At 37.6% G+C, this 21,221-nt stretch overlaps 4 protein-coding genes and 1 long non-coding RNA gene across 7 annotated transcripts; 2 read left to right on the top strand and 3 right to left on the bottom strand.

Annotated features, from left to right (window-relative positions):
• Positions 1 to 325: 325 nt before the first annotated feature.
• On the bottom strand, positions 326 to 3,396 carry LOC111465222. The gene is made up of 2 exons (XM_023109553.1): positions 3,129 to 3,396; positions 326 to 1,115 (listed from the first exon to the last, which is right to left on the bottom strand). Exons 1-2 carry the CDS (start codon positions 3,257 to 3,259, stop codon positions 665 to 667), a joined length of 582 nt encoding a protein of 193 aa, XP_022965321.1. The 5' UTR covers positions 3,260 to 3,396; the 3' UTR covers positions 326 to 664.
• Positions 3,397 to 4,130: 734 nt separating this feature from the next.
• Positions 4,131 to 7,023, bottom strand: LOC111465220 (binding partner of ACD11 1-like). The gene is made up of 5 exons (XM_023109551.1): positions 6,859 to 7,023; positions 6,090 to 6,193; positions 5,946 to 6,021; positions 5,030 to 5,113; positions 4,131 to 4,935 (listed from the first exon to the last, which is right to left on the bottom strand). Exons 1-5 carry the CDS (start codon positions 6,862 to 6,864, stop codon positions 4,363 to 4,365), a joined length of 843 nt encoding a protein of 280 aa, XP_022965319.1. The 5' UTR covers positions 6,865 to 7,023; the 3' UTR covers positions 4,131 to 4,362.
• A 1,710-nt stretch (positions 7,024 to 8,733) lies between these two features.
• On the top strand, positions 8,734 to 13,507 carry LOC111465221 (syntaxin-22-like). Of its 2 annotated transcripts, XR_002714171.1 has the most exons (8): positions 8,734 to 9,217; positions 10,648 to 10,741; positions 11,324 to 11,463; positions 11,590 to 11,664; positions 12,157 to 12,314; positions 12,391 to 12,491; positions 12,898 to 13,181; positions 13,283 to 13,507. XR_002714171.1 is itself a non-coding variant. In XM_023109552.1 (7 exons), exons 1-7 carry the CDS (start codon positions 9,027 to 9,029, stop codon positions 12,961 to 12,963), a joined length of 825 nt encoding a protein of 274 aa, XP_022965320.1. In that variant the 5' UTR covers positions 8,734 to 9,026; the 3' UTR covers positions 12,964 to 13,507. The 2 variants fall into 2 exon arrangements, 1 of the variants encoding a protein (XP_022965320.1); XM_023109552.1 differs by having other exon boundaries at positions 12,898 to 13,507.
• LOC111465225 lies at positions 9,224 to 10,211 on the top strand. Its single transcript, XR_002714172.1, has 2 exons — positions 9,224 to 9,888; positions 10,086 to 10,211. It is a non-coding gene; the product is annotated as an uncharacterized LOC111465225 (long non-coding RNA).
• Positions 13,508 to 14,231: 724 nt separating the features above from the next.
• On the bottom strand, positions 14,232 to 20,935 carry LOC111465218 (heat shock factor protein HSF8-like). Of its 2 annotated transcripts, XM_023109547.1 has the most exons (3): positions 20,357 to 20,934; positions 14,889 to 16,218; positions 14,232 to 14,728 (listed from the first exon to the last, which is right to left on the bottom strand). In XM_023109547.1, exons 1-2 carry the CDS (start codon positions 20,636 to 20,638, stop codon positions 14,932 to 14,934), a joined length of 1,569 nt encoding a protein of 522 aa, XP_022965315.1. In that variant the 5' UTR covers positions 20,639 to 20,934; the 3' UTR covers positions 14,232 to 14,728; positions 14,889 to 14,931. The 2 variants fall into 2 exon arrangements, with proteins under 2 accessions (XP_022965315.1, XP_022965316.1); XM_023109548.1 differs by having other exon boundaries at positions 14,232 to 16,218; positions 20,357 to 20,935.
• Between the last annotated feature and the right edge of the window lie 286 nt (positions 20,936 to 21,221).

Below are 21,221 nucleotides of genomic sequence, written 5' to 3'. Positions count from 1 at the left end.
AAGTCTATCCATTTCCATAAAAGACATAATTGACAACTCTAAGCTCGAGATTGAGAAAAACTAGCTCATAACATTTCTAGCATGGGTTGCGTACTCACTCATAAGACACTCATATATTCAGATATTCTAGTGGTTCGGGACATATGTATGTCGATATTTTAACCTCCTTAGATAGGTTCTAAAGCATTTCTTATAGACAAAAAGTCATTGCGTTCAGAAGCCTTACCTGTAACCTATAACGTAAGGTGAATCTTATTATTGGCATGTTTGCATAGACTCGTAAGTCTTCAAACACCACGACTTGATGCCTTTGTGATACTAGTAATGAAGACTAAGAGAATAAAAATTCTTCACTTTTCTTTTCAAGGGTAACAAAAGGGTACAACTTTTAAAGCATATATATGTTTCAAAAAGCGAATCAACCTCTAACGAAGTCTCTTCTGGATTGATGCTAATAAACTTTCGTAACAGTAAGCAGAAACCAAAGAAAACCAGTTATCCACCAAATGTTCAAGCGCCAAGAAGCAGACCAGAAAATCTAAGCATTCAATTGGTGCAGCTTCTGTTCTCAGTTGCCATGATGATGTCCTATGATCTTTGTTGTAGCATGTACATGAATCCTTCCAGCCTCAACAAAATGAAAGAGAACAGTGAACTTTAGTTCCTAGTTTTGCAGCATCCATTGCCTTATATCCTCCCTAATGACCCCGCCATGCCATCCTCTCCCGTATCTTGGCCGAGGCACTTCAGGTGTCAAAATACCAAAATGTCTATGCTGGATCATAGTTGTGGCTGGGTTTGAAGGCTTCATCGTCATGGAAATTGTAGGAAATTGCTTAGGCCATATATTTGTTGATGAGGTAAATAATTGTCTAGAAGATTTTGGCTTCTTCAGGACCTGGGAGCTCTCTGGGTTTTTCAAGACGGGGGAGCTGGAAATCTGCTTGGTCGTGTTTTTGATCGATCCGCCATCTTGTTTACGAATTTGAGCTGATGGTTTATATCTGTCGAGCAATCGTAGAATCCAGTTACCAAGATTCCTACCAACTTCTAAGTCTCTCTGCTGTATGTTCAGGTGAACCTTTAATGCTACATCAAATACGATACGGGTACGTCTGCAGAAGAAATGGCGACAGGCAGAATATTTCACATTCATGGTTATTGAAAATATCATATCAATAAGAAACCAGGACATTATGACTTAATGAGTGGCACCAAAAACTGTTCTAAATTACAGTCGTTTATGTGTTCACCTTTAAACCAACACAACAAGACAATCTACCGTCTCATACTAGAGTAACAAGAAACAAATTACACAACTTAAAGACCAATGAACATGGCTTTTACTCATCACATCATCATTATTATTTATATTATAATCAGAATGTTCAGGCTCACATCTTGCATATCTTGCATTGTGTTCGTAGTTCACCATGCTAAATGTTGAGGATAATATCTTGCAGACCTTCTAGAGAAACCAAAAGCAAAGCCACGAGAGTTAAGCTCAAAGTGGATAATATCGTACTATTGTGAAGAGTCATGATTTCTAACACTAAATTCTGCCTACCCAAAGTCAGCTCGGAGAAGAATAGTTTTAAGGCTTTTAAACCTCGGAAGGTATCTAAGCCCTTACTGTTATGGCATACCTTGAGGTTCCCATCATTATGATCCATAAAGAATATTACTTTTCATGCTTTATAATTCTTGGAACAAGCTTACACGCTTCATAATTATGAGCCTCAAAACAATAATCACAACCCATGACAAAAATGTTCCGATCATGCTTCAAAAGTGTGGATTTTCACCCCATGTTAGAATTATAAGATCTAAAAAAATATTGGTACTTCATAATTCTTGGAATAAACTTCCATGCTTCATAATTATGAGCATTAAAACAAAAATCATAGCACCCATGACAAGATGTCCTGATCATGCTTCAAAAGGGTGGATTTTCACTCCATGTTAGAACTATAAGATCTAAGAACTATTGGTGCATTCATTATAAGAATGAACTGCTGCTGGAAGGTGAAAGGGATGATAGAAGTGCTGGAATGCATCATCAATCATGAGAGTGAAAAATGAGAGAAAGGAAGAAGAGAACCCCTCATTAATGCCACTTGAAAATGATCCAAGAGATTAACCCATCAACCTAACCTCCAAATTACAAATCATAACTGTTGGATGATGAAAGTCCCACATCGACTAATTTAGGGAATGGTCATGGGTTTTATAATCAAGCTTTCTCCATTGGTATGATGTCTTTTGGGGAAACCCAAAGCAAAGCCATGAGAGCTTATGCTCAAAGTGGACAATATCATACCATTGTGGAGAGTCGTGTTCGTCTAACATGGTACCAGAGCCATGCCCTAAACTTAGTCGTGCCAATAAATTGGTAAATCCTCAAATGTCGAACAAAGGACTCCAAAAGAAAAAGAATCAAGCCTCCTCGAAAGCATAGTAAAAAATGACTAAGACTCCAAAGGAGTCGAGTCTCGATTAAGGGGAGGCGTACTTTGTTCGAGGGGAGGTGTTGGATGATGAAAGTCCCACATCTGGTTTTATAATCAAGCTCTCTTCATTGGGATGAGGCCTTTTGGGAAAACCCAAAGCAAAGCCATGAGAGCTTATACTCAAAATGGACAATATCATACCATTGTAGAGAGTCGTGTTTGTCTGACAATAACATCCCCTAGGAAGTTGAAAGGCAAATTAAATTACATATCTATCTAAACCGAAGATTTGGTAACAAAGAAAACAAGATGCCAAAATTTGATAACAATTGGCCGTAGAGCCATCCTCTCTACTGCACCCTAGCTAATGGCACCGAACTTATTTCATAACAATTGTCAATTTCATTACAAAGAGCAACAAAATAAAAGATTCTTCAACCTTCCCATAAATTTCTTGATGCAAGAAAAAACTCTTGGTTCGTAAAACAGAAAATCCTCCATTTCATCAGATCAAATGAAGGATAAAATCGAAACCCGAAACAGGGTTTATCTCAATTCGAACTCGCGATTGGAAAAGAAAGCCGAATCATCAAATAACACAATACAAAAACGCATTTCCAGCTCAAATTCCATCATCATCGAATCAAAATATCAAAAGAAGATAGAGATTAAAATTACCGGTGAAGAAACTGACGGATCTTGGGGAACTTTGGGCTGACTATACGGCGTTGAAGCTTGAGGGCGAGGCGATATGTTCGCTTGAGCCCCAAGAAATAGGCTGTTCCAAGAGTGATCTCCCATAGAACCATTTCACTCTCTCTCTAGAACTTTCTTCTGCTTCTCTCTGCAACTCGTTCTGTTCTGTGGCATTTGAAGAATCGGTTCTTCGATGTTTTCGTCTCCCCCAAGTTCCGCATTTTTACCGCTAAAATCATCGATGACGTAGGAAAATCATATTGGCCGTTGATTTTTTATTCTGATCAATCTCAGCCGTTGGTTTGTTTTTATTATTTATGAAATAAATTACTTTTTTTTCCTGCTAATCGAGTTTAATTTCCTTCCTTAATTAACGTCTCCTTAAATAATTAAGGAGCTTATGTCACAATTTTTAATTTTTTTTGAAAAAAAGTTATTTAATGAAGAAATACATAATTGTATTGTATTTAATAAATATTCGTGTAAATCTTCTAAAATTATTATTTTTTTTTTAATTCAGAAATTAAAAATAGTTTTGAAATGTTCCTCAAAAATCAAAATATCATCCTACCCTTGTCCGTCCCTTAAAAAAATACTACACAAATTGAGGCGGACCTATATTGAAATTTGGGACCCCAACATTGCCACATCATTCCATGTCTCAATCTTCATTCAACAATGAGGACGACTTTGAAACGTTTAAACGACAAAGTTCAAGTGTATTTTTGGGTTCTCCCCGAAAAGAGGGTTAGTTGTTTTGACCTATATAACCGGGTGGGTACAAAAAACCGAATTTTCATCGAGAAAACAAAACGAAAAAAATAAAAAACGCGCGGAGGAGATTGGAACTTACCCCTTTAGGGAGACACCAATGCCTATGCCTAAATGGTTGAGCAGAGCATTCAGTGTCTAAAGAACAAAATTGTAAAAGAATATAATCTCTGAAATCCAAAGACAAGCCAGAACTACACTGATACATGAGCATTGTAGAAAGAGGAGAGACTTTGTTGACAATAATGAAAAATCTGCTGTTTTAAAATTCTTGCAGATGAAGATATCTTATGCAATGAAGAGTCCGAGCACTAATTCAGGAAGAAATCTACTCTATATTTTCATCCTAATATATATATATATAGCCATGCCAGATTTGAAGGGGAAATACACATTACAGCTACAAGAACTTTCAGGCATAGATATCAACAAACATGACAACAATTCAGAGGATCAGACCTTGAGCGGGTTCGGGCTTGGGACGTTGTTGAGGCTCAGGGGGCACAGGTGCTGCTTTAGGGGATTCCGGGAGATGCAAAGTTTCGACCGTCTTCTTTTTCTGATCTTCTTCCGACACCGCGATTTTCTCTTTTGTTTTCTGACCAACTTCTCCAGCTGCCTTGGCTACCTTATTGAAAGTATCAGCAACCCAGCTAGTCCCACTCTTTACATATCGGTTACTCATAATGGCAGCTCCAGCATTGCTAACTTTCTCTTCTGCAACTGCAAATGCTGATTTAGTCTTCTCTGAAACCTGAAACTTCTGGTCTACTTCTCGAACTTTGTCGCCCACCAACACCGTTCCAGCGCTAATTTTCTCAGTGAACCCAATTTTTTTATCCAATGTAGCTACTTTGGCTGAAGCTGTGGAAGATAACTGGTGTTTCTCATCAAATGCCTTTGCAGAGTTGAGTGCGTCTTTGCCCAAGATAAATCCCTTGGCAAGCATACTGCTAACCACATCCTCTGCTTTCTGATAGGCGGATTCAGCCGTTCCAGGTGCATTAGTTCCAGGGGCCTGCAACAATCAAGACAATAAGCTGGTAAACTAAGAGAAATCATAAAGTGACACACATAGCAGCGCAAAAAACAAACAGTCCCAAGAATCTTACAGGGGGTGGTGCGGTAGCTTCAGGAGGGAGCACATAATCAGGACATGGAGTGATGTTGACAGAAAGATCCACTATTGTCGCTCCCTGACAAGAAGTTGAGCTCCATTAATTAACTAGCTCGGGCGATTCGTATTGCTGTTTCTCATTAGTTAATATGTTAAGTATAACGAGTGATGAATGTAAGAGAAAAAAAATCAAACAATATGCATCTCAAGGAAAGAGAAATGGGGCAATTTTATTGATGCAGAACAAACTTCCAGCTAAGGTCTATCTTATACTCTCACATAATAGAAGAGCAATCAAGCCTAAATTTGACCTCCTAATGTTTGCACCAAAGGTCGTGTCCCTTAGACCATTTAACTAGTTACGTGGCAAAATGCTCACTCAGATCACACATCATGTGATTGTAAAATGGCAACATGATCTACCTAATACAGATATTGGGGCTCGCACCGAGGATGAAGGTGGAAATGATGTAAGGTATAAGTAAAAGAGAACAGAAGAAGAAATGTTGAGGCGCTCGTTGATCTCTTCCTAATGATGATGTAACGGTCCAAGCTCACTGCTAGCAGATATTGTCCTCTTTGGGCTTTTCCTTTCGAACTTCTCCTCAAGGTTTTTAAAACGCATCTGCTAGGAGAGGTTTCCATACACTTATAAAAAATGTTCGTTCTCCTCCCCAACCGATGTGGGATCTCACAGGTGAGGTTTTTAAAGGAACATCCTCTCCCTAGATGAAGGCTATGTGACGTGACCACTAATAACAGCCATGAACAACCATATTGCCAACAATATTTCAATTTTGACTCACAGCTCCACTAATAATGGAATCTTTGAGAGTTATATCTTAAATGCCAATAGGTATGAAACTTATAATTACTGCGACCTAGAGACATTGTCTACAAAGTGAACTTACAGACAAAAGAGTGGCAGTCTCTGCTCCTTGTGCATCCTTAAAGGTTACGTAAGCGATTTGAGACCGTTCACTTTCACTGCAAAAGAATAAAAACATTGAACGAAAAGAAGATATATCATAAACTGAAACGAAAACCTGCATAACCTCTGCATTTCAACATATGCAATGTCACCCGAGAAGGAAAAAAACTCCTTGAGATCTCGTTCAGACGCTCCCAAGGAGACATTGCTGACTTTAACAGTTTTAACCTGCACATACAGAACAAAGCAGTTCAAACAAAGATCAAGAAATCTCCCACTATCTCCAAGAAGGTGCATAAATTCATTGCTACAGCTGAACAGTGATCAACATAAGTCAGAAAGAGAGTAAAAAAAATCAGCTATGGCCAGAAAAGAAATGAAAAGCAAAAAGGAAAATCTCATGGGTGCAGCCAAGAAAACGATGGACATCAACAAGCCAAGCAGCAATAGTAATCCAAAGGGAGCGAAGATTACACACTTCGAAGTATTAATTACAGGAATGACGTTCCAGGTTTTAATTTCGAATGTATGTTTCTATGCAGGTCCAGGTTCAGTAGGAGGAACGAACGTGGAACAGATTCAAAATACATTTCATCGATCAAAACATAGAAATGGACCAATTTGCTTAAACATAATCCTAATTCTTGATACACTGAATGGGAAAATCTCGACATGATACAAAACCCTCAAATGGGAAAATCAAACGGGAAAATAAACCACAAGAGATCTAATCCCTTGGCTGCACATTGCACTAATTTGTAATAACTCCAAAGAAAAACTACAGAGTAAGGGTCCAAATCTAACCCAATGGAATCCTTCCCCAACGATTTTCCACTTCGCAATCAGAATCTTCAAACGCGATGAAAAGAGAAGGAAATTCACGAAGTACTAACCGACATTGCTAGAAATGACGAACATAAATCGCCGGAACAGATATCGAATCAACCGACGATCGCCGGAAAACTGAAATCTACACGAAATTAGAACGATAAGCTTGATTCTGAATTTAGGATTTCCCCTCAGTGTGTCCAAGTCTTCGTCGCCTCTGATGAAATAAAAATAGCCATGACACGAACAAACGAGGCTTAGTTTTAACGGATATTTATAGTGTCGAAATATTTGGCACTAGGGATGTGTTTTACACGCGCTATCACGCGCGTACACGAACCGTCATGGATTCAAAACGAATATAACGGGACGGGGGTATTTCCATAACGGGGCGGCCTTCTGCACGGAAACTGTGACAAGCCACGTTGCAACTTACAGATTGTCTCTTCTATGTGCAATTACCAAATCAGCCTTAATTATTTTTAAATTTTGATTTAAATTACAAATTAGCCTATCTTCAATTTTTATATTCGTAATAGGTCCCTTAAAATTTTATATTATTAAATTATTAAAAATATCAAATTAACAATTTAATATTAGATTCAAAATTAAAAAAAAAAAATTATTAGAAATTTTTTAAAATATGGTTTATTTGAAAGTTTTTAAAACACAAATTTTAAATTTTAAAAATTTATTATATTTTTTTGTTTGATTCTATTCCATATAAATTAAAAATTTTAGATATTAAACAAAATTTTTAAATGAATTTATTTTATTTGTCTATTTGATAGATTGGTTTATATTAGGATAAATAAAAATAAGCTTATTTATTAAACATTTGGTCGGTTTCTTATTTTTAGTCCATATGAATACAAACAGGATATACGTATTAAACAAATTAAATTATGAGCCGACCCATTCAAATTAAAAAATAAAAAAATAAACAAAAAATCGTTTATCTACACCTTATAAATTACCTGCTATACGGTACGCGAGTATTTGTAAATGACATGACTTGAGTACGAGAAACATAGAGGCAATGAGATAAACAACACGTGGAACCGTTCTCGATGGCCTGATTGGCTAAGCTACGATAGCTGACGACACCCCATGACTTGGGATAGTGTCAAAAGACGATGAAAAGTGACGTTGCATTCCGAGACATAAGGGACATATTAATTGGGAACCAAGATGGGATGATGGGGAAGAGACATTGCATTGAGAGACCTTGGCCACGCGGCCATGTGTGGTCATCTAACGATCCAAATCCACCGCTAGCAGATATTGTCTTCTTTAGGCTTTCCCTTTCGGGCTTCCCCTTAAGGCTTTAAAACATGTCTGGTAGGGGAAAGTTTCCACACCTTTATAAATGGTGGTTTGTTATCCTCCCCAACCAATGTGGGACATTACAATCCATCCCCTTCGGGGCCAGCATCCTCGCTGACACTCTTTCCTTCCTCCAATCGATTTGGGACCGCCCCAAATCCACCCCATTTGAGGCCCAGCGTCCTTACTGGCACACCGTCTCGTGTCTACCCGGCTTTGGGGAACAACGAGAAGGCTGACACATCGTCTCGTGTCTTTCTGAAACAATTTGTAAGGGTGTGGAAACCTTCCCCTAACAATGCGTTTTAAAGCATTAAAGGAAAGCCCAAAAAGGACAAACTTAGATTCCACACAAGTGATATTTGGTCGGTAAATACAAATCTCGATGACGAAGGTACGTGTTAAGATTACCGCAGTTGAAAAAGTACCATTGTGACGGTAGTAAAAAAATAATAACTATTAATTAAAAAAAAGATGTGAATTAAAATAATAATATTAATGCCTTGTTCTTCTCGATTTCCGACTTATCTCAGCCACCCACGTGTCCACAATTACAGGTCATCATCATCTTGACGAGACACACACACACACACCATAACAAAACTCTTCCACCTCTTCAAATCATTATTCCATCTCTCTCCTCCATCATCGTCTTCCACTCTCTCTAAAAACTTGAATTCATCTCGCCTTTCATTGCGAATTCCTCAAAGGCCAATCTTCAATTGCCCTAATTCGTCCCTTTCCCCATTTGAGGATTCCTCTGATCCTCGATTACAGGAACGTCTTCATCTTTGTCCCGGATCCTCTTTTCCAGGGGAGAATTTGTTCTGTTTTTCTTGAATTTTGCTTTGTTTTCAATCGAGTTCTTCTTGTTGTGCTCTCTTCGGAAATTTAGGATCTCGGCGACATGAGCTTTCAAGATATCGAGGCTGGTCGCCCGTTTGCTTCTTCGAGGAGAGACCTCATCAATGGCAAACAAGATCCCACGCAAGCCGTTGCCTCAGGTATATTTCAGATTAATACTGCCGTTGCTACGTTTCAGAGGCTTGTTAACACCCTAGGTACGCCGAAGGATACGCCTGAGCTACGCGAGAAGCTGTGAGTTCTGTTATTTGATCTGGTTTTTTGGTTTCTTGTTGTTGGTTTGCTGTTAGGGTTCCTGAATTTTGTGTCTCATCGATGATATGCATGACATTTTCAATGGATTGTTGAATTGTGTGAATTGTAGTCTGTTTTTTGGAGTTTCGAATCGCTATTACTTTGAGGAGGATTCAACGTTGCGATTTGCCTCCTGTTGATTGTCCCGTATAAACCTTAGGTTTCTTTTGAATTTTGTCTTGTACGTTATCCTTGCCGTTTGCTTTTCCCTGATGGAGGGGTTATCTTGGAAAAGATTCAGACCGTGGAAAAGATCTGCATGGGGTATATCCAAGTCCTACATTTCTTCGCCATGAAGTTTCTAGAGCTCGTAGTGTTTGTCTGTCCGCTGTTTTTTGGGAGCAGTATTGGAAGGTTAAAGAAACCATATGAGATATCATTGGGTTCACTCGGTTGGGATTTCCATATACGTAACTATTCCATCTACTTCGTCATTTCTCATCAAGAGTATACTCAACACCAGGAGGAACAGAACTTTCTAGGGGACGGGGGTGGGGGTTGAGGGAACCATATTCTCTGCATTTCGTATTCTATAGAACCAAAGGACAATAGGCAACACGTGTTTCTGATGTTTAAAACGAGCTTAATCTTCACTTAGATTTTCCAAAATCGTAAGGATTAATTACTGTACAAATATGATGAAATTCTGCTCATTTAGTTGTAACATACAGTTAACATCATAGTTTTAGTTTGTTTATTTCTGGAATATAAAATGGCATCCAAATACATTGGAGAGAAATTTAATCTAGTATCTCATATTATACTACTCGACACATTTCCTATGATTTCTCTCACTTGGTTGCTGTAGGGACTGTGCATAAAGAACTGATCCCTCTTCATGGTTGCCTTTGCAAATACCACACTAGTACAACTAATAAATGTGTCGTTATCTTGTATGAATAACATCAGTAGGATTTGTCCTTGTAAAAAAAAACACTGCTATACTCCGTTCACTCCAAACAATCTCTTTAACATGACATACAAGTATAGTTATAGATGATCTGTTGCATTTTTTGTCCGAGTATGATGATGAATAAATCCTCCCCATCAATATTGAATTGAAACTGAAATAGATAGATTACAAAACACCTAGGTTAGGATCTCTTAGTAGTTTCATCCTTGGTTTTTGTGTGCCCTTTTTGTACAATTGTCAGGAAGGTGGTTATGCCCATGTATTGTCATAACTTATAAACCTCTAATTTGAAGTAACTATTGACTGTTCAACTGACATGCTTAAATATTCAGTGAGTTATTAAACTTACCTCGACAATTATCTTAGATACACTGCTATTTTATTTGTCTGCAATTTCCATGTTGATATTTGTTCCTATCAGAAAATGTTTTGATCCTTTGTTGATGACCCCCTGCAGGCACAAGACCAGGTTACATATTGGACAGTTGGTTAAAGATACCTCTGCCAAACTTAAACAAGCCAGTGAAATAGATCATCACGCAGAAGTTAATGTAAGATTCTTTCTTAACACTCCTCTGTTCAATAGTCTCCCCCCAGCTTCTTTGTGTTAAGTGTTAGCATGGCGAGTAAGTAATCTCCAAAAATCTCCTCTCACGACTATTATGACTTGTTAGCATGATTAGGAGATTTAACTTTTCTGATTTGAATGCATTTTGGATTTGGTTAGCATAAAATTATGAATTGGCACTCTATGATGGCAGGTTGTATTATCTAGTTTCCACCACTATCTATCATTTCACTTACACAGTTTTATATAAATTGATATATTGGTCATTGTTGTAGTCTGAATACCCATCTGGAAAATTGTGGGTTGTTTACTGGGATCCTGATTCTACAAACTACTGTCAGTGAGATGGTGAGAACGTGTTGAGCTTGGATGTCAAATCCTACTTGCTTGGTAGGAGCAAAATCTCTCTTTATTGTGGGAGAATTGGAATAATTTTCATGCTGAACCATTAACGAGGATGGAGTATGAATATATGAGTTAGTGCATGAAGTATATTAGCTACCTACGCTAGTAACTTGAAAATTATTCCTCTCCTACTTTCTCAAACAATGTGGTAATTCTGCAGGCCAGCAAGAAAATTGCAGATGCTAAACTTGCAAAAGATTTTCAAGCAGTGTTGAAAGAATTTCAGAAGGCTCAACGACTTGCAGCTGAGAGGGAAACAGCATATACACCTTTTGTTCCCCAGACTGTTCTACCTTCTAGGTATGTCAAGTTTATTATATAAACACAGCTAACAAACGTTGGTTATTTTCATGGAGTGTTTGTTGATTACAAACTACATTGGATTTACTTGAAAAAATTGATTTCCCTCGGTTCTGGTCTATACAGCTACACAGCAGGCGAATCAGATGCAAGCTCGGAAAAAAATTTTGAACAGCGTGCTCTCCTTGTGGAATCCAGGAGGTAACAGATTTTTTCTTTGCATTTTGTTGCTAGGCGGCTGATTATTTGGGTTAGATTTAGAATTTCATAAAGTAGGAATGTTTATGCAGTTGAATTTATGTTTCAAATACTGTGCACTGTGCACAGATGAAATGTTCGACCCGTATATGCAAGAACATGATTTCGTATAAAAACGTAGTGCTAAAAACTCTTTATATGAGCTTAAATTTGTCTTCCTTTTAGGGGTTGTTTCTTCAGTAGTGTTATTTTGTTGCAAAAAGCGAAGTATTGCCAGAATTAATAGCCAAGGAATAAACTAGCAGTTTTCTCCTTCCAAATCATGAATTCTAAGGCCTGTCTAGGTTTCACAGGATGTGCTTTCCTGCATATTCTTTCTACCATGCTACCTACAAATTTTATTTAAAATCTGCTCCCTCTTCCCCACGTTGCAGCTTGATTACAATTAGGCAGGTACATGCACATCTTACTAACTTGATTGAATGATTTGTCTAGACAAGAGGTCTTGCTGTTGGACAATGAAATCGCCTTCAATGAGGCAATAATTGAGGAAAGAGAGCAAGGTATTCATGAAATCCAGCACCAAATTGGAGAAGTGAATGAAATTTTTAAAGATCTTGCAGTTTTAGTCCATGAACAGGGAGCCATGATTGGTAAGTCACTTCAGTTTATAAAGTTGTAGATATATGTATGCCTCAAGTTATTCATGTATATATCACCATGGTGTAGATGATATTGGATCCAACATAGAGGGCTCCCATGCTGCAACATCACAGGGAACAACTCAGCTGGTAAAAGCTTCAAAGACGCAAAGATCAAATTCATCTCTGGTGAGCCCTTATGTTTCCTTATATTCATCATTAACTTTTTTTATATCAATTAGACCATGAGTTGCAGCAGGTTGTGTGCAATACTTCATTTAGCACTTTTGCATTGTGACTGTTAGCGGATAGTACAGTCTTCATTTAGTTTGTTATGTTCCATTTGGAAGTAAAACTCATATGAAGGTAAAACTTGCATACCTAACATCCATGCATGATCATGAATAGAATATTGAACTTGTTCTTCTTTTCTCATTTCATTCTAAACTGGTTTTAAACACTCCTAAATCAGTTGGCACTGTGGTATTTGTACTTTCATGCCTATGAACTACAAACATGGTAACTCTGTGGGTGTTTCATGTGGTGTTCATACATCTGATTCTTTGTTTTGATTTGTTTTTTTCTTGATTGGCAGGCTTGCTTACTTTTGGTGATATTTGGTATTATCCTCCTCATTGTGATCATAATAGTTGTTGCTTAAATGAAAGAAGAAGTTGTGCATTGACACAGGAAACACTTGCTGCTGTTGTAGCAAGATGAGTGTCCTGTTAGTTTCTTTTGATAACTGTACTTTGTGGTCGTGGATCATCCTGCCTTCTGGGAAAGGGTTGTGGAGGGGCTCTAATACTCTATATCCTCAGTCAGGTCGGCCATCCTCTTCTCTTCCATTTGGAAATGTTATAACCTGTTTGTGTGAAGGTGTGTGGAACCTGTTTATTTTATTTTTGTTCTTATTTAATTATATTGATAAATTATTTTTCTTGTCCTCACTTGGCTCCTCTGTACTCTGTTGCACACAGAAGCATTTACCCCATTTGCATGGTGGCTGGTAAAATGCGAGGGAGAGAGACAGATCTCTCTCTCACTCTAGGGTTGGGATATGGTTTGTAATAAATAAAAGGATTGGTCGTCTTGTTGGTGCTTTTATGGATTTACCAGACTGTTAACTTAGTGACTACTGAATCATGATGGTAAAACTGCCTGCTGTTCTTGTGTTTTGGGCTAAAAGTGAATCCTTTTCTTTATGATTGGTTTTGTTCCATCTGAAAATTTTATTGGCCTCACAAAAGAATTGTTTGCTTTTGGATGTTTTTCTTTTCTTTTAAGACATTCTCTCGGGAATCTCAAAAAAATATCGAAGTCCCATTATAGACTATAACTCGAACAACTCAGGATTGGTACTCAGATTTCCAATCTTACTAAAAGCTAAACTTCTAAGCTTGTTACTAGAATTAAGACTATTTGGATAATCATGTATGACAAGCTTGAATTTTTCATAAATAATTTTTAAAAATTTACTCTATGACCCAATCTAATAGTGATTGGGTCGTGAGCCTATTTGATTCAATTCATTTAAGTAGCCAACATCTCAAATGAGTGCAAGTCAATCTGAGGAATTGTTATTTACTGCCATCAATATCTCAACATCTTAAAAGAAGAAAAAGACAGCATTATCAATTCTAGTAAATAAAGTGACTGAATTGATTTATATAAATACGTGGGATGTAGGAAATTATCACGATAAAAGAAATAACATCCAATTTCTACTGCAAATAGTCCATTTTAATATTAAAATGCGTCGGAAGTTTCGCCCTTATAACATGAGATCTCACACCAGTGTCTGGATAACATTCTAGAAGGTTGAATGGTTAGATAAAATCTGGTCTTAACTTCCCAACTACTAAACTAATCATGTTTCCAAATAAAGAAAAAGTAATTCGACTGAATTTGTGTTGAACAAAAAAATTCAACAACAATACTTCAAAATCGATTCAACCGGACTGTTCTTTCTATTCCATTGTTATAGAGAGATTCTCTTGATTAACAATCCAAGTCGGCGGATGAACAGACCCGTTTGCATGTGCCTATCTAGATTACATGCAAGGCCAAATGCACTAATAATATCATTCTCTAGCAGTCAGCCATTGGTGCAATACTAGAATTAACGGAGTTCTCATACATTAGAAACACAATTGGCATCAACCAAAATTGATATACTTGCCTCCAAACCAACCCATCACTGCAAGTAATACCACCCTTAACCTTTCTATTTCTTCTCTTTTTATCCGAGAAGCCGAACTTAAAATTTTTCAGACTACGAGCAAGATATAACTGTTAACATCATCGTGTATAGTATTTACAGATCTTACCCATAGTTCTAGCCACATTGTTTGATAAGCAGACAAAAGATATGAAAGGGAGATAACCCAACGAGCGTCTTCCCTGCACGACCACCAAAAGGCAACCTGTGAAAATGAGCAGAACCCAACGCTAAAATATGCATCAGAATAACGAAAGGCTACAAATTGTAAGAATGGACATTTGCCCATGTCCAGAAACAAGCAGTTAAAATGGAGGTATTGAAGAGTACGATCTCATTATTACGAATATAGTAGAAGTGATTACCTCAATTGGTCATTTGAAAATCATCTACATTTGACGATCAAGCTCAAACCCTTTTAATTTCTGAAGTGAGAAGGCCCATCTGTTCTGTAAGTTTATCCACATGTTTAGATTTGTCCCAAACGTTTTCCACTGGCTGCATATCATTCGTCTTTGGTAATCCTCCTCCTACCATAAAGTCAATCTCCTCCTCCTGACATGGACTTTGCACGAGCAAATCATCCCAGAAGTTGGAATTCGCTAGTAAGGCATCGATATCAGCATCAGGGGACATGCTATCAATCTCTAAGGGAATAGTTCCATCGACATCCAACAAACTTGGACTTATAAATGAAGAATTTCCTGCCTCGGGTACCCTATAATCTACTTCAGGAACATCAATAATGTTCTCAGACACCATTTCAGATAATTGGGAAAGCTCAGGCATGATTACATCTGTGTCAGAAACTGACAGGGAAGAAGCTTCTCGTGCCCCTGGACCCCGTACAGCATTAACAGCAAAAGGAGAAGTTGAAACCTTGTCTGAAGTTGTAGCTTGGGGTAACGATTGAATTTCCGATATGGCTGTTGAGGGGCCATGAGGAGCAACACCAGAAGCAGCTGAATTGAAAGATGATGGCCCTGAGGTCGGAGGTACCTCTTGAAGAGTCACACCTGATATAGAACTGGAAGAGTTCCCATTGTCCATTGCTGCACACGACGATTGCAAACCATCATTAATTAGGAAACTGTCGGTATTGAGGTTCACAGGTTCTGATTGCGAAGTATCTATTTTCATTATCTGCCTCAGCATTGTTTTTGCTGCCTCATTCATGAGAGGTTGATACTTCACAATTTGCCCATCAGGAACAGTAGAATGCTCAGACTCAACAATACCATCTTGCTTGAGTCTTCGCTTTTTATTAGCTTCACTTATGCGTCTAGTACTTTCATTTTGTTGCTGCACAAATTGAGCCAAAAAGCCAGGGCTTTGCACAGCCTTTGCAAGAAATGACATCATCTGCTGCTGTCGCTGCTCCATCCCTTGTAGACGCTGTACCATAGTTTGCAGCTGGTTGTCAGTAGTCTGTTGCTGCTGCCTCAATCTCACAAGTTCCTGCATGAGTACATTTTTGTCTCTTTTAAGCCTCTCAACCTCTTCCTCCAAACCAAATTTACCAACTTCCACACAAGCTCCAACAGACGTACTTTGTCCATGAGATTGCTGTGATTGCTGCTGACTGTGCCCATGGACAGGTTTACGCCGAGTAATACTCTTAAGCAGGTGTTTCTGACCTCTTAAGAAGTCTTCATTAGCAAATTCCCAACGATCTGGATCAACTTTCCTGAAGCCCTAGTTAAAAAACATAAATAACCAACCAAGTACAGGGGAGGAATCAAATAACTGGAAAGGTATGAGTAAGCAAAATGAACGAACATTAAAGGAAAACTGATAACTGAATACATGTTTACACAAAAAAGGACTGCAGCTATCAGTATTCTTATTTAATAATTTCTCTCCAAAATCACTCAACAATTTCATTGAGGGAGAGGCTACACTTCCTACTATTCTTTGAGAGTTGATTTGGAAAGCCAAATACAACAAAAAGTTTCCTCTTGGTCTATCTATTATGTATGCAAACTTAAAAATAGAAAAACCAATTTTACTGAGTTTTCTTTTAGGAGGTATAAAGTTTGAAAAACAAGCTATGATACTATCTTAAGGAAGCAAAACGTGGTTCATGTTCTCTTCCAAGAGACTTGGTTGAAAAAAAGGGGAAATCTTGCAAAATTCTGTGTCATCAGCTCAAAATTTGGGATCTGGTGTTTTTTCTTCCCTCCACTTTGAGTTACCTTTCCAATTCTTTTTGTAGTTACATTACAATGTGGCACCATGACCAATGTAGATATCAACAAGATCTTGAAGAACCAGAAAAAGAATCTAATATTTTAAGAAGCTTTCCAACCTTAAATGAATTAGAGTATCAATATTCTACACTTGTCTGTCCACCGTCCTCGCTTAACTAGGCCAAAAATATTAAATCAAGAGGTTTCCCTATTCAGGAGCTTTTCATAAGTGAATTTCTTTTAAAAACCAAGACAATCCTCTCCTCAGCCGGTCAGCAACCTAGTAACAGCCAACTGGATGATTCAAGGATCCTCTTTTTGGAAGATAGGTTGGGGATTCAAGCTTGGAACGGCCTTTCCTAGACTCCATAAACCTCTCCTCAGCCGGTCAGCAACCTAGTAACAGCTACTTGAGGAGAAGCTAAAGAAAATGTTTAGTCAAATGTCATTTACTACAAGTCCGGATAAGGAATCAACCCAAGAGAAAATTCTGATACCAAATGATAAGAAATCAACCCAAGTAGAAGCTCTGATACCAAATGATAAGGAATCACTACAAGAGTATTAAGATTTGGATTACCTTGTTAATTGAATATCTTAAGACAAAAACACTTGTTTGAGATTCGAATCACTCTACAAGAAAGATCGATCATGACCTACTTGAATGATTCTAAACATGCAATCTAAACTACATAGAATTGTGAAGAAACTTAGTCATTGGCTAAAAGAAAGCACAAATGCTCTTTTTACTACATTTTCCAAGTCAATCTTACAAAGATAATATACATGGCTTTATATAGTCTCAAAATGAAAACCCTTAACCTTCCATGAGGAATTTCGAGAGTTGTAATCTTCATATTTTATGACCGTAATTAGGCACTAAGTAAATTTAATCTTAAAGTAAATAAAAGCCTTAAAATACATTAAAGAAACACCATAACTCTAGATTATCATCCACCCAAAATTTGCAAAGAATAAATGAAGCTTCATTCTTCTTTAATGTGGAATGAATTGGAACATCTTGTGATAATTTGAACACATTTTCTTTACATATTCCTTGAAATTGATTTTGCATGATTGATGTCTTAGTTCATATCAGACCCAAATCAAAAAAGTTCTAAGCCAATCAATAGATGCTCATCAACCTAGCTGGTTTTAGCCTTACTGGGGCCCCATTTACATAATCTAGTCTATGCCCAATTTTTTGACATACAAAGCGTTAGCTCAAAAAGGCTTTACGGGAAGACGAGAGATTATATATCTACTTAACCAAGGGAGATTTTAAAAAGGCCTCCCACTTAGTGTGGGTAAAAGAAAACATATAGTAATAAAATTACAGTAGAAAGAACATAGTAATTACAAAACTCTTACCGTTAAGTAAGAATCAACTCCGAAACACCCTTTGTATCTTTAGGCTAACCTAAAAATTATTTTGAGTTTTATCGATTCAAATATCCCATACAAAGACATTTAATGCATTTTCCTGGAGTGATTTTCATTTCTTTTGAACTTTAACTGCACAGGAGCTAGAAGATCTCTCCATCCCTTAGAAACATCTCTTTAGAGGTAAAGTTTGAAGAAATAATGTATTACTGGATAACATAGGATCCTAGACTCCTAGCTGAACACTTGAAGCAAAGGAAAAACAAAAGATGAGATGACTTCAACAACTGATTGCCCAAGACACGCAAAAGGGAAAATATTAAGATGCTTCCTTTCAATCTATGCTGTATAAATTATACACCATCACAAGCTTTCCACAAAAACAATTGAAATTCGTTGGGAACATTAGATTACCAGATAGCCATACAGCCCTATCCAAGATTGACAAGTTAAAGAGTCAGATGAACAGTATAGATGGTCCATTCTTCTCCATATGAGTTGAAGAGATGTCTTCTGAATAACATATTACATCCTCCCTCTCATTGAACCTTGAAATGTTTAATGAGAATTTTCTTGAAATGGCCACCTGATAAAAGCCCTGAGGAAAGGGAAGATAAGAGAACGATTGCCTTAACTGACATCTTTCTACATTTTGATGCAACCATCACTCAACAATTATACGTTTGTGGGCTGCAATTTGAAACAAAGATCCATGACCCTCTAGCACTCCTAAGGTTACTTATCCTCCACTTCCTCCACTCCTTGAAAAGGGCCAGTTAGCTCACTATCATCTTAAGAAATAAGACTTGATTTTTACTAGAAAGCTCCATTTAGCAATGAGCGGTAACTTCCTTGTTGCAATCCAAAAATATTAGAGACACTGTTTATAAACCTTCATGCCAACTAACACAATTGCTGCCACAACTATCAGTTACCTCGTCATCCCAACGGAAGTCCTCCCATATTCTTTTCCAGCATCTTAACCACCTTAGCAAGTAACTTCAACAGAAACAAACGGATACAATTCAATGAAGCCTATTTTACAGCCCTCAAAAAAAGTAAAAAATCTTTCCTCCTAAGATAAGTGAGTGACATGTAGAAATAATACATATGCAAGTTTTAAATACGGAATTCATCAGTACTCGAAGGCTAAAATCCAGAGGTTGATATAAGACATCTCAATCATGCAATATGAACTTTAAGAGGATGGTCTTCATTTAATTTTAGATTGTTACAAATTTTGGGTGGATCATAATCTAGAGTTATGATGTTTCGTTAATAAATTTTAAGATTTTTTTATTTATTTTAGGTTACATTAACAAAGTGGCTAATCATGGTCATGAACGATGAATGTTACAACTCTTGAAATGCCTCATGGAAGGTAAAGGCATTCATTTTGAGGCTATATAAAGTAATGAATGTTCACTTTGGAAAGTAGACTTGAAAATATAGTAAAAAGAGCATTTGTGTTTTCTTTTAGCTAAGGGCTAAGATTCTTTACAATTCTATATAGTTTAGGTTGCATGTTTAGAATCATTCAAGCTTGACATGATCAATCTTACTTGTGGAATGGTTGGAATCTCAAAGAAGTGCTCTTGCTTTGAGATACTCGATCAGCAAGGTAATCCAAATCTTGCTTTCCCTTGGGATGATTCCTTATCGTTTTGATATTCTTGGATATATTTAGATCTCAAAGTCTTATTCTTCAACAAGGTTGTTAGAACAAAGTCCTAAAAGTTACACTAAGGGATTGCATATCCTGAGCGCTTAGGAGGGATCTTAGATTCAACTGACTAGGGTTACCTATAGAGATTCTACCGAATTCCCATGTTATAATATACAGCTCTTGATGCACAACGAGTCTAAAACCATCTAAAAAACCCTAGAGAACACGCACCCGGGCTGTCAAATTATTTCTAGAAAAATGTCCACACATTCAAAACGACAGAAGGAACGCACCTTTAAATGATAAATGCAGTCTAAAACATAAAACTAAGACTACCAATTCAATCCCACGAATTCAATCCATTCCAAGCATCCACTGTTTTCAAGAAACACCAGCCCGATAGCCACTAAAAATATAATTAATTCCAATCCCAATCTAATTAGATCCCCACAAAGTAGGCCGCACTCCACCAGACACTAGCGATTAGCAGAGATCCTGAACACGAACTAAATCGATGAAAACTAAACAAAAAAAAAAATTATGAATTCAACACAAAAACTCATAAAGTAGATACAAAATAAGCTGAACATCATACATAGGTATTGAGCTGCCTGACGAAGCTGGAGAAGTTGTTATGCTTGAAATATTTGGGCAAAAGATCCCTAGCGAATTCAGGCGGGTTCCAAACCACAAAGCTATTATTCGTAGAGCTCCAGGACACAACTGCATCGGTAGCCGGATCATCCACCATATCATATGTCTTACTCAGGAACGGCGGAGGCGCGTTCACATTAGTGATAGGAGCCGGCACCGTCGGATGAGAACTATCACTTCTGGAGGCCAATCCAGAGTCGCCGCCATTAGCAGTCACATCCATCTCACGGTCAACAAACACAAGACAAGTAAGAAACAAGAAACAATTCAAGCAGAGAACACAGATTCAGAAAATTAGGGTTTCGAAATGTGGGAAATGAATAAATTCCATCGTCAGGAGGTAAAACGCTTTGAATTGAATATGAACTGAGAGTGTCGAGAGAGGAATCCGGAGGGTTTTGGAGGAGAAGAATGAAACAATGGCGGATACGAGAGAAGAACGATGAAGAGAAGAAGATAAACAGAGAGACAGAAAGAGTGAAAATGAGAGTGGTCGTACGGACTAGCAGCGAAACAAAGGGAAGCTGACCGGCTTGCCCTAAATGGAAATCGATGCAACTGAACGACGTCGTCTCGTAATGTTGACTGCCAACAACGTCGTGTCGGTGTTTTGACCGGCAGTTCCTATTTTGAGGTGCGTGCTTTTTCTTCCCTAGTAAAAAATTAGGCAAACGAGAGTCAATTTTTTTTTTTTAATAATATAAAATCATTGAAACGAGAAACCGAAATGGAGTAGAGAGATACTTCTCGAGCTAAATAGGATCGAGGGTGAAGATTATATTTTTGTCCTTGTGTCGTTCCTGCCT

The sequence above is a fragment of the Cucurbita maxima genome, unplaced genomic scaffold (assembly GCF_002738345.1).
Source record: "Cucurbita maxima cultivar Rimu unplaced genomic scaffold, Cmax_1.0 Cma_Scf00028, whole genome shotgun sequence".
Classification (NCBI taxonomy): domain Eukaryota; kingdom Viridiplantae; phylum Streptophyta; class Magnoliopsida; order Cucurbitales; family Cucurbitaceae; genus Cucurbita; species Cucurbita maxima.
This window is presented reverse-complemented; position numbering and strand designations above follow the sequence as displayed.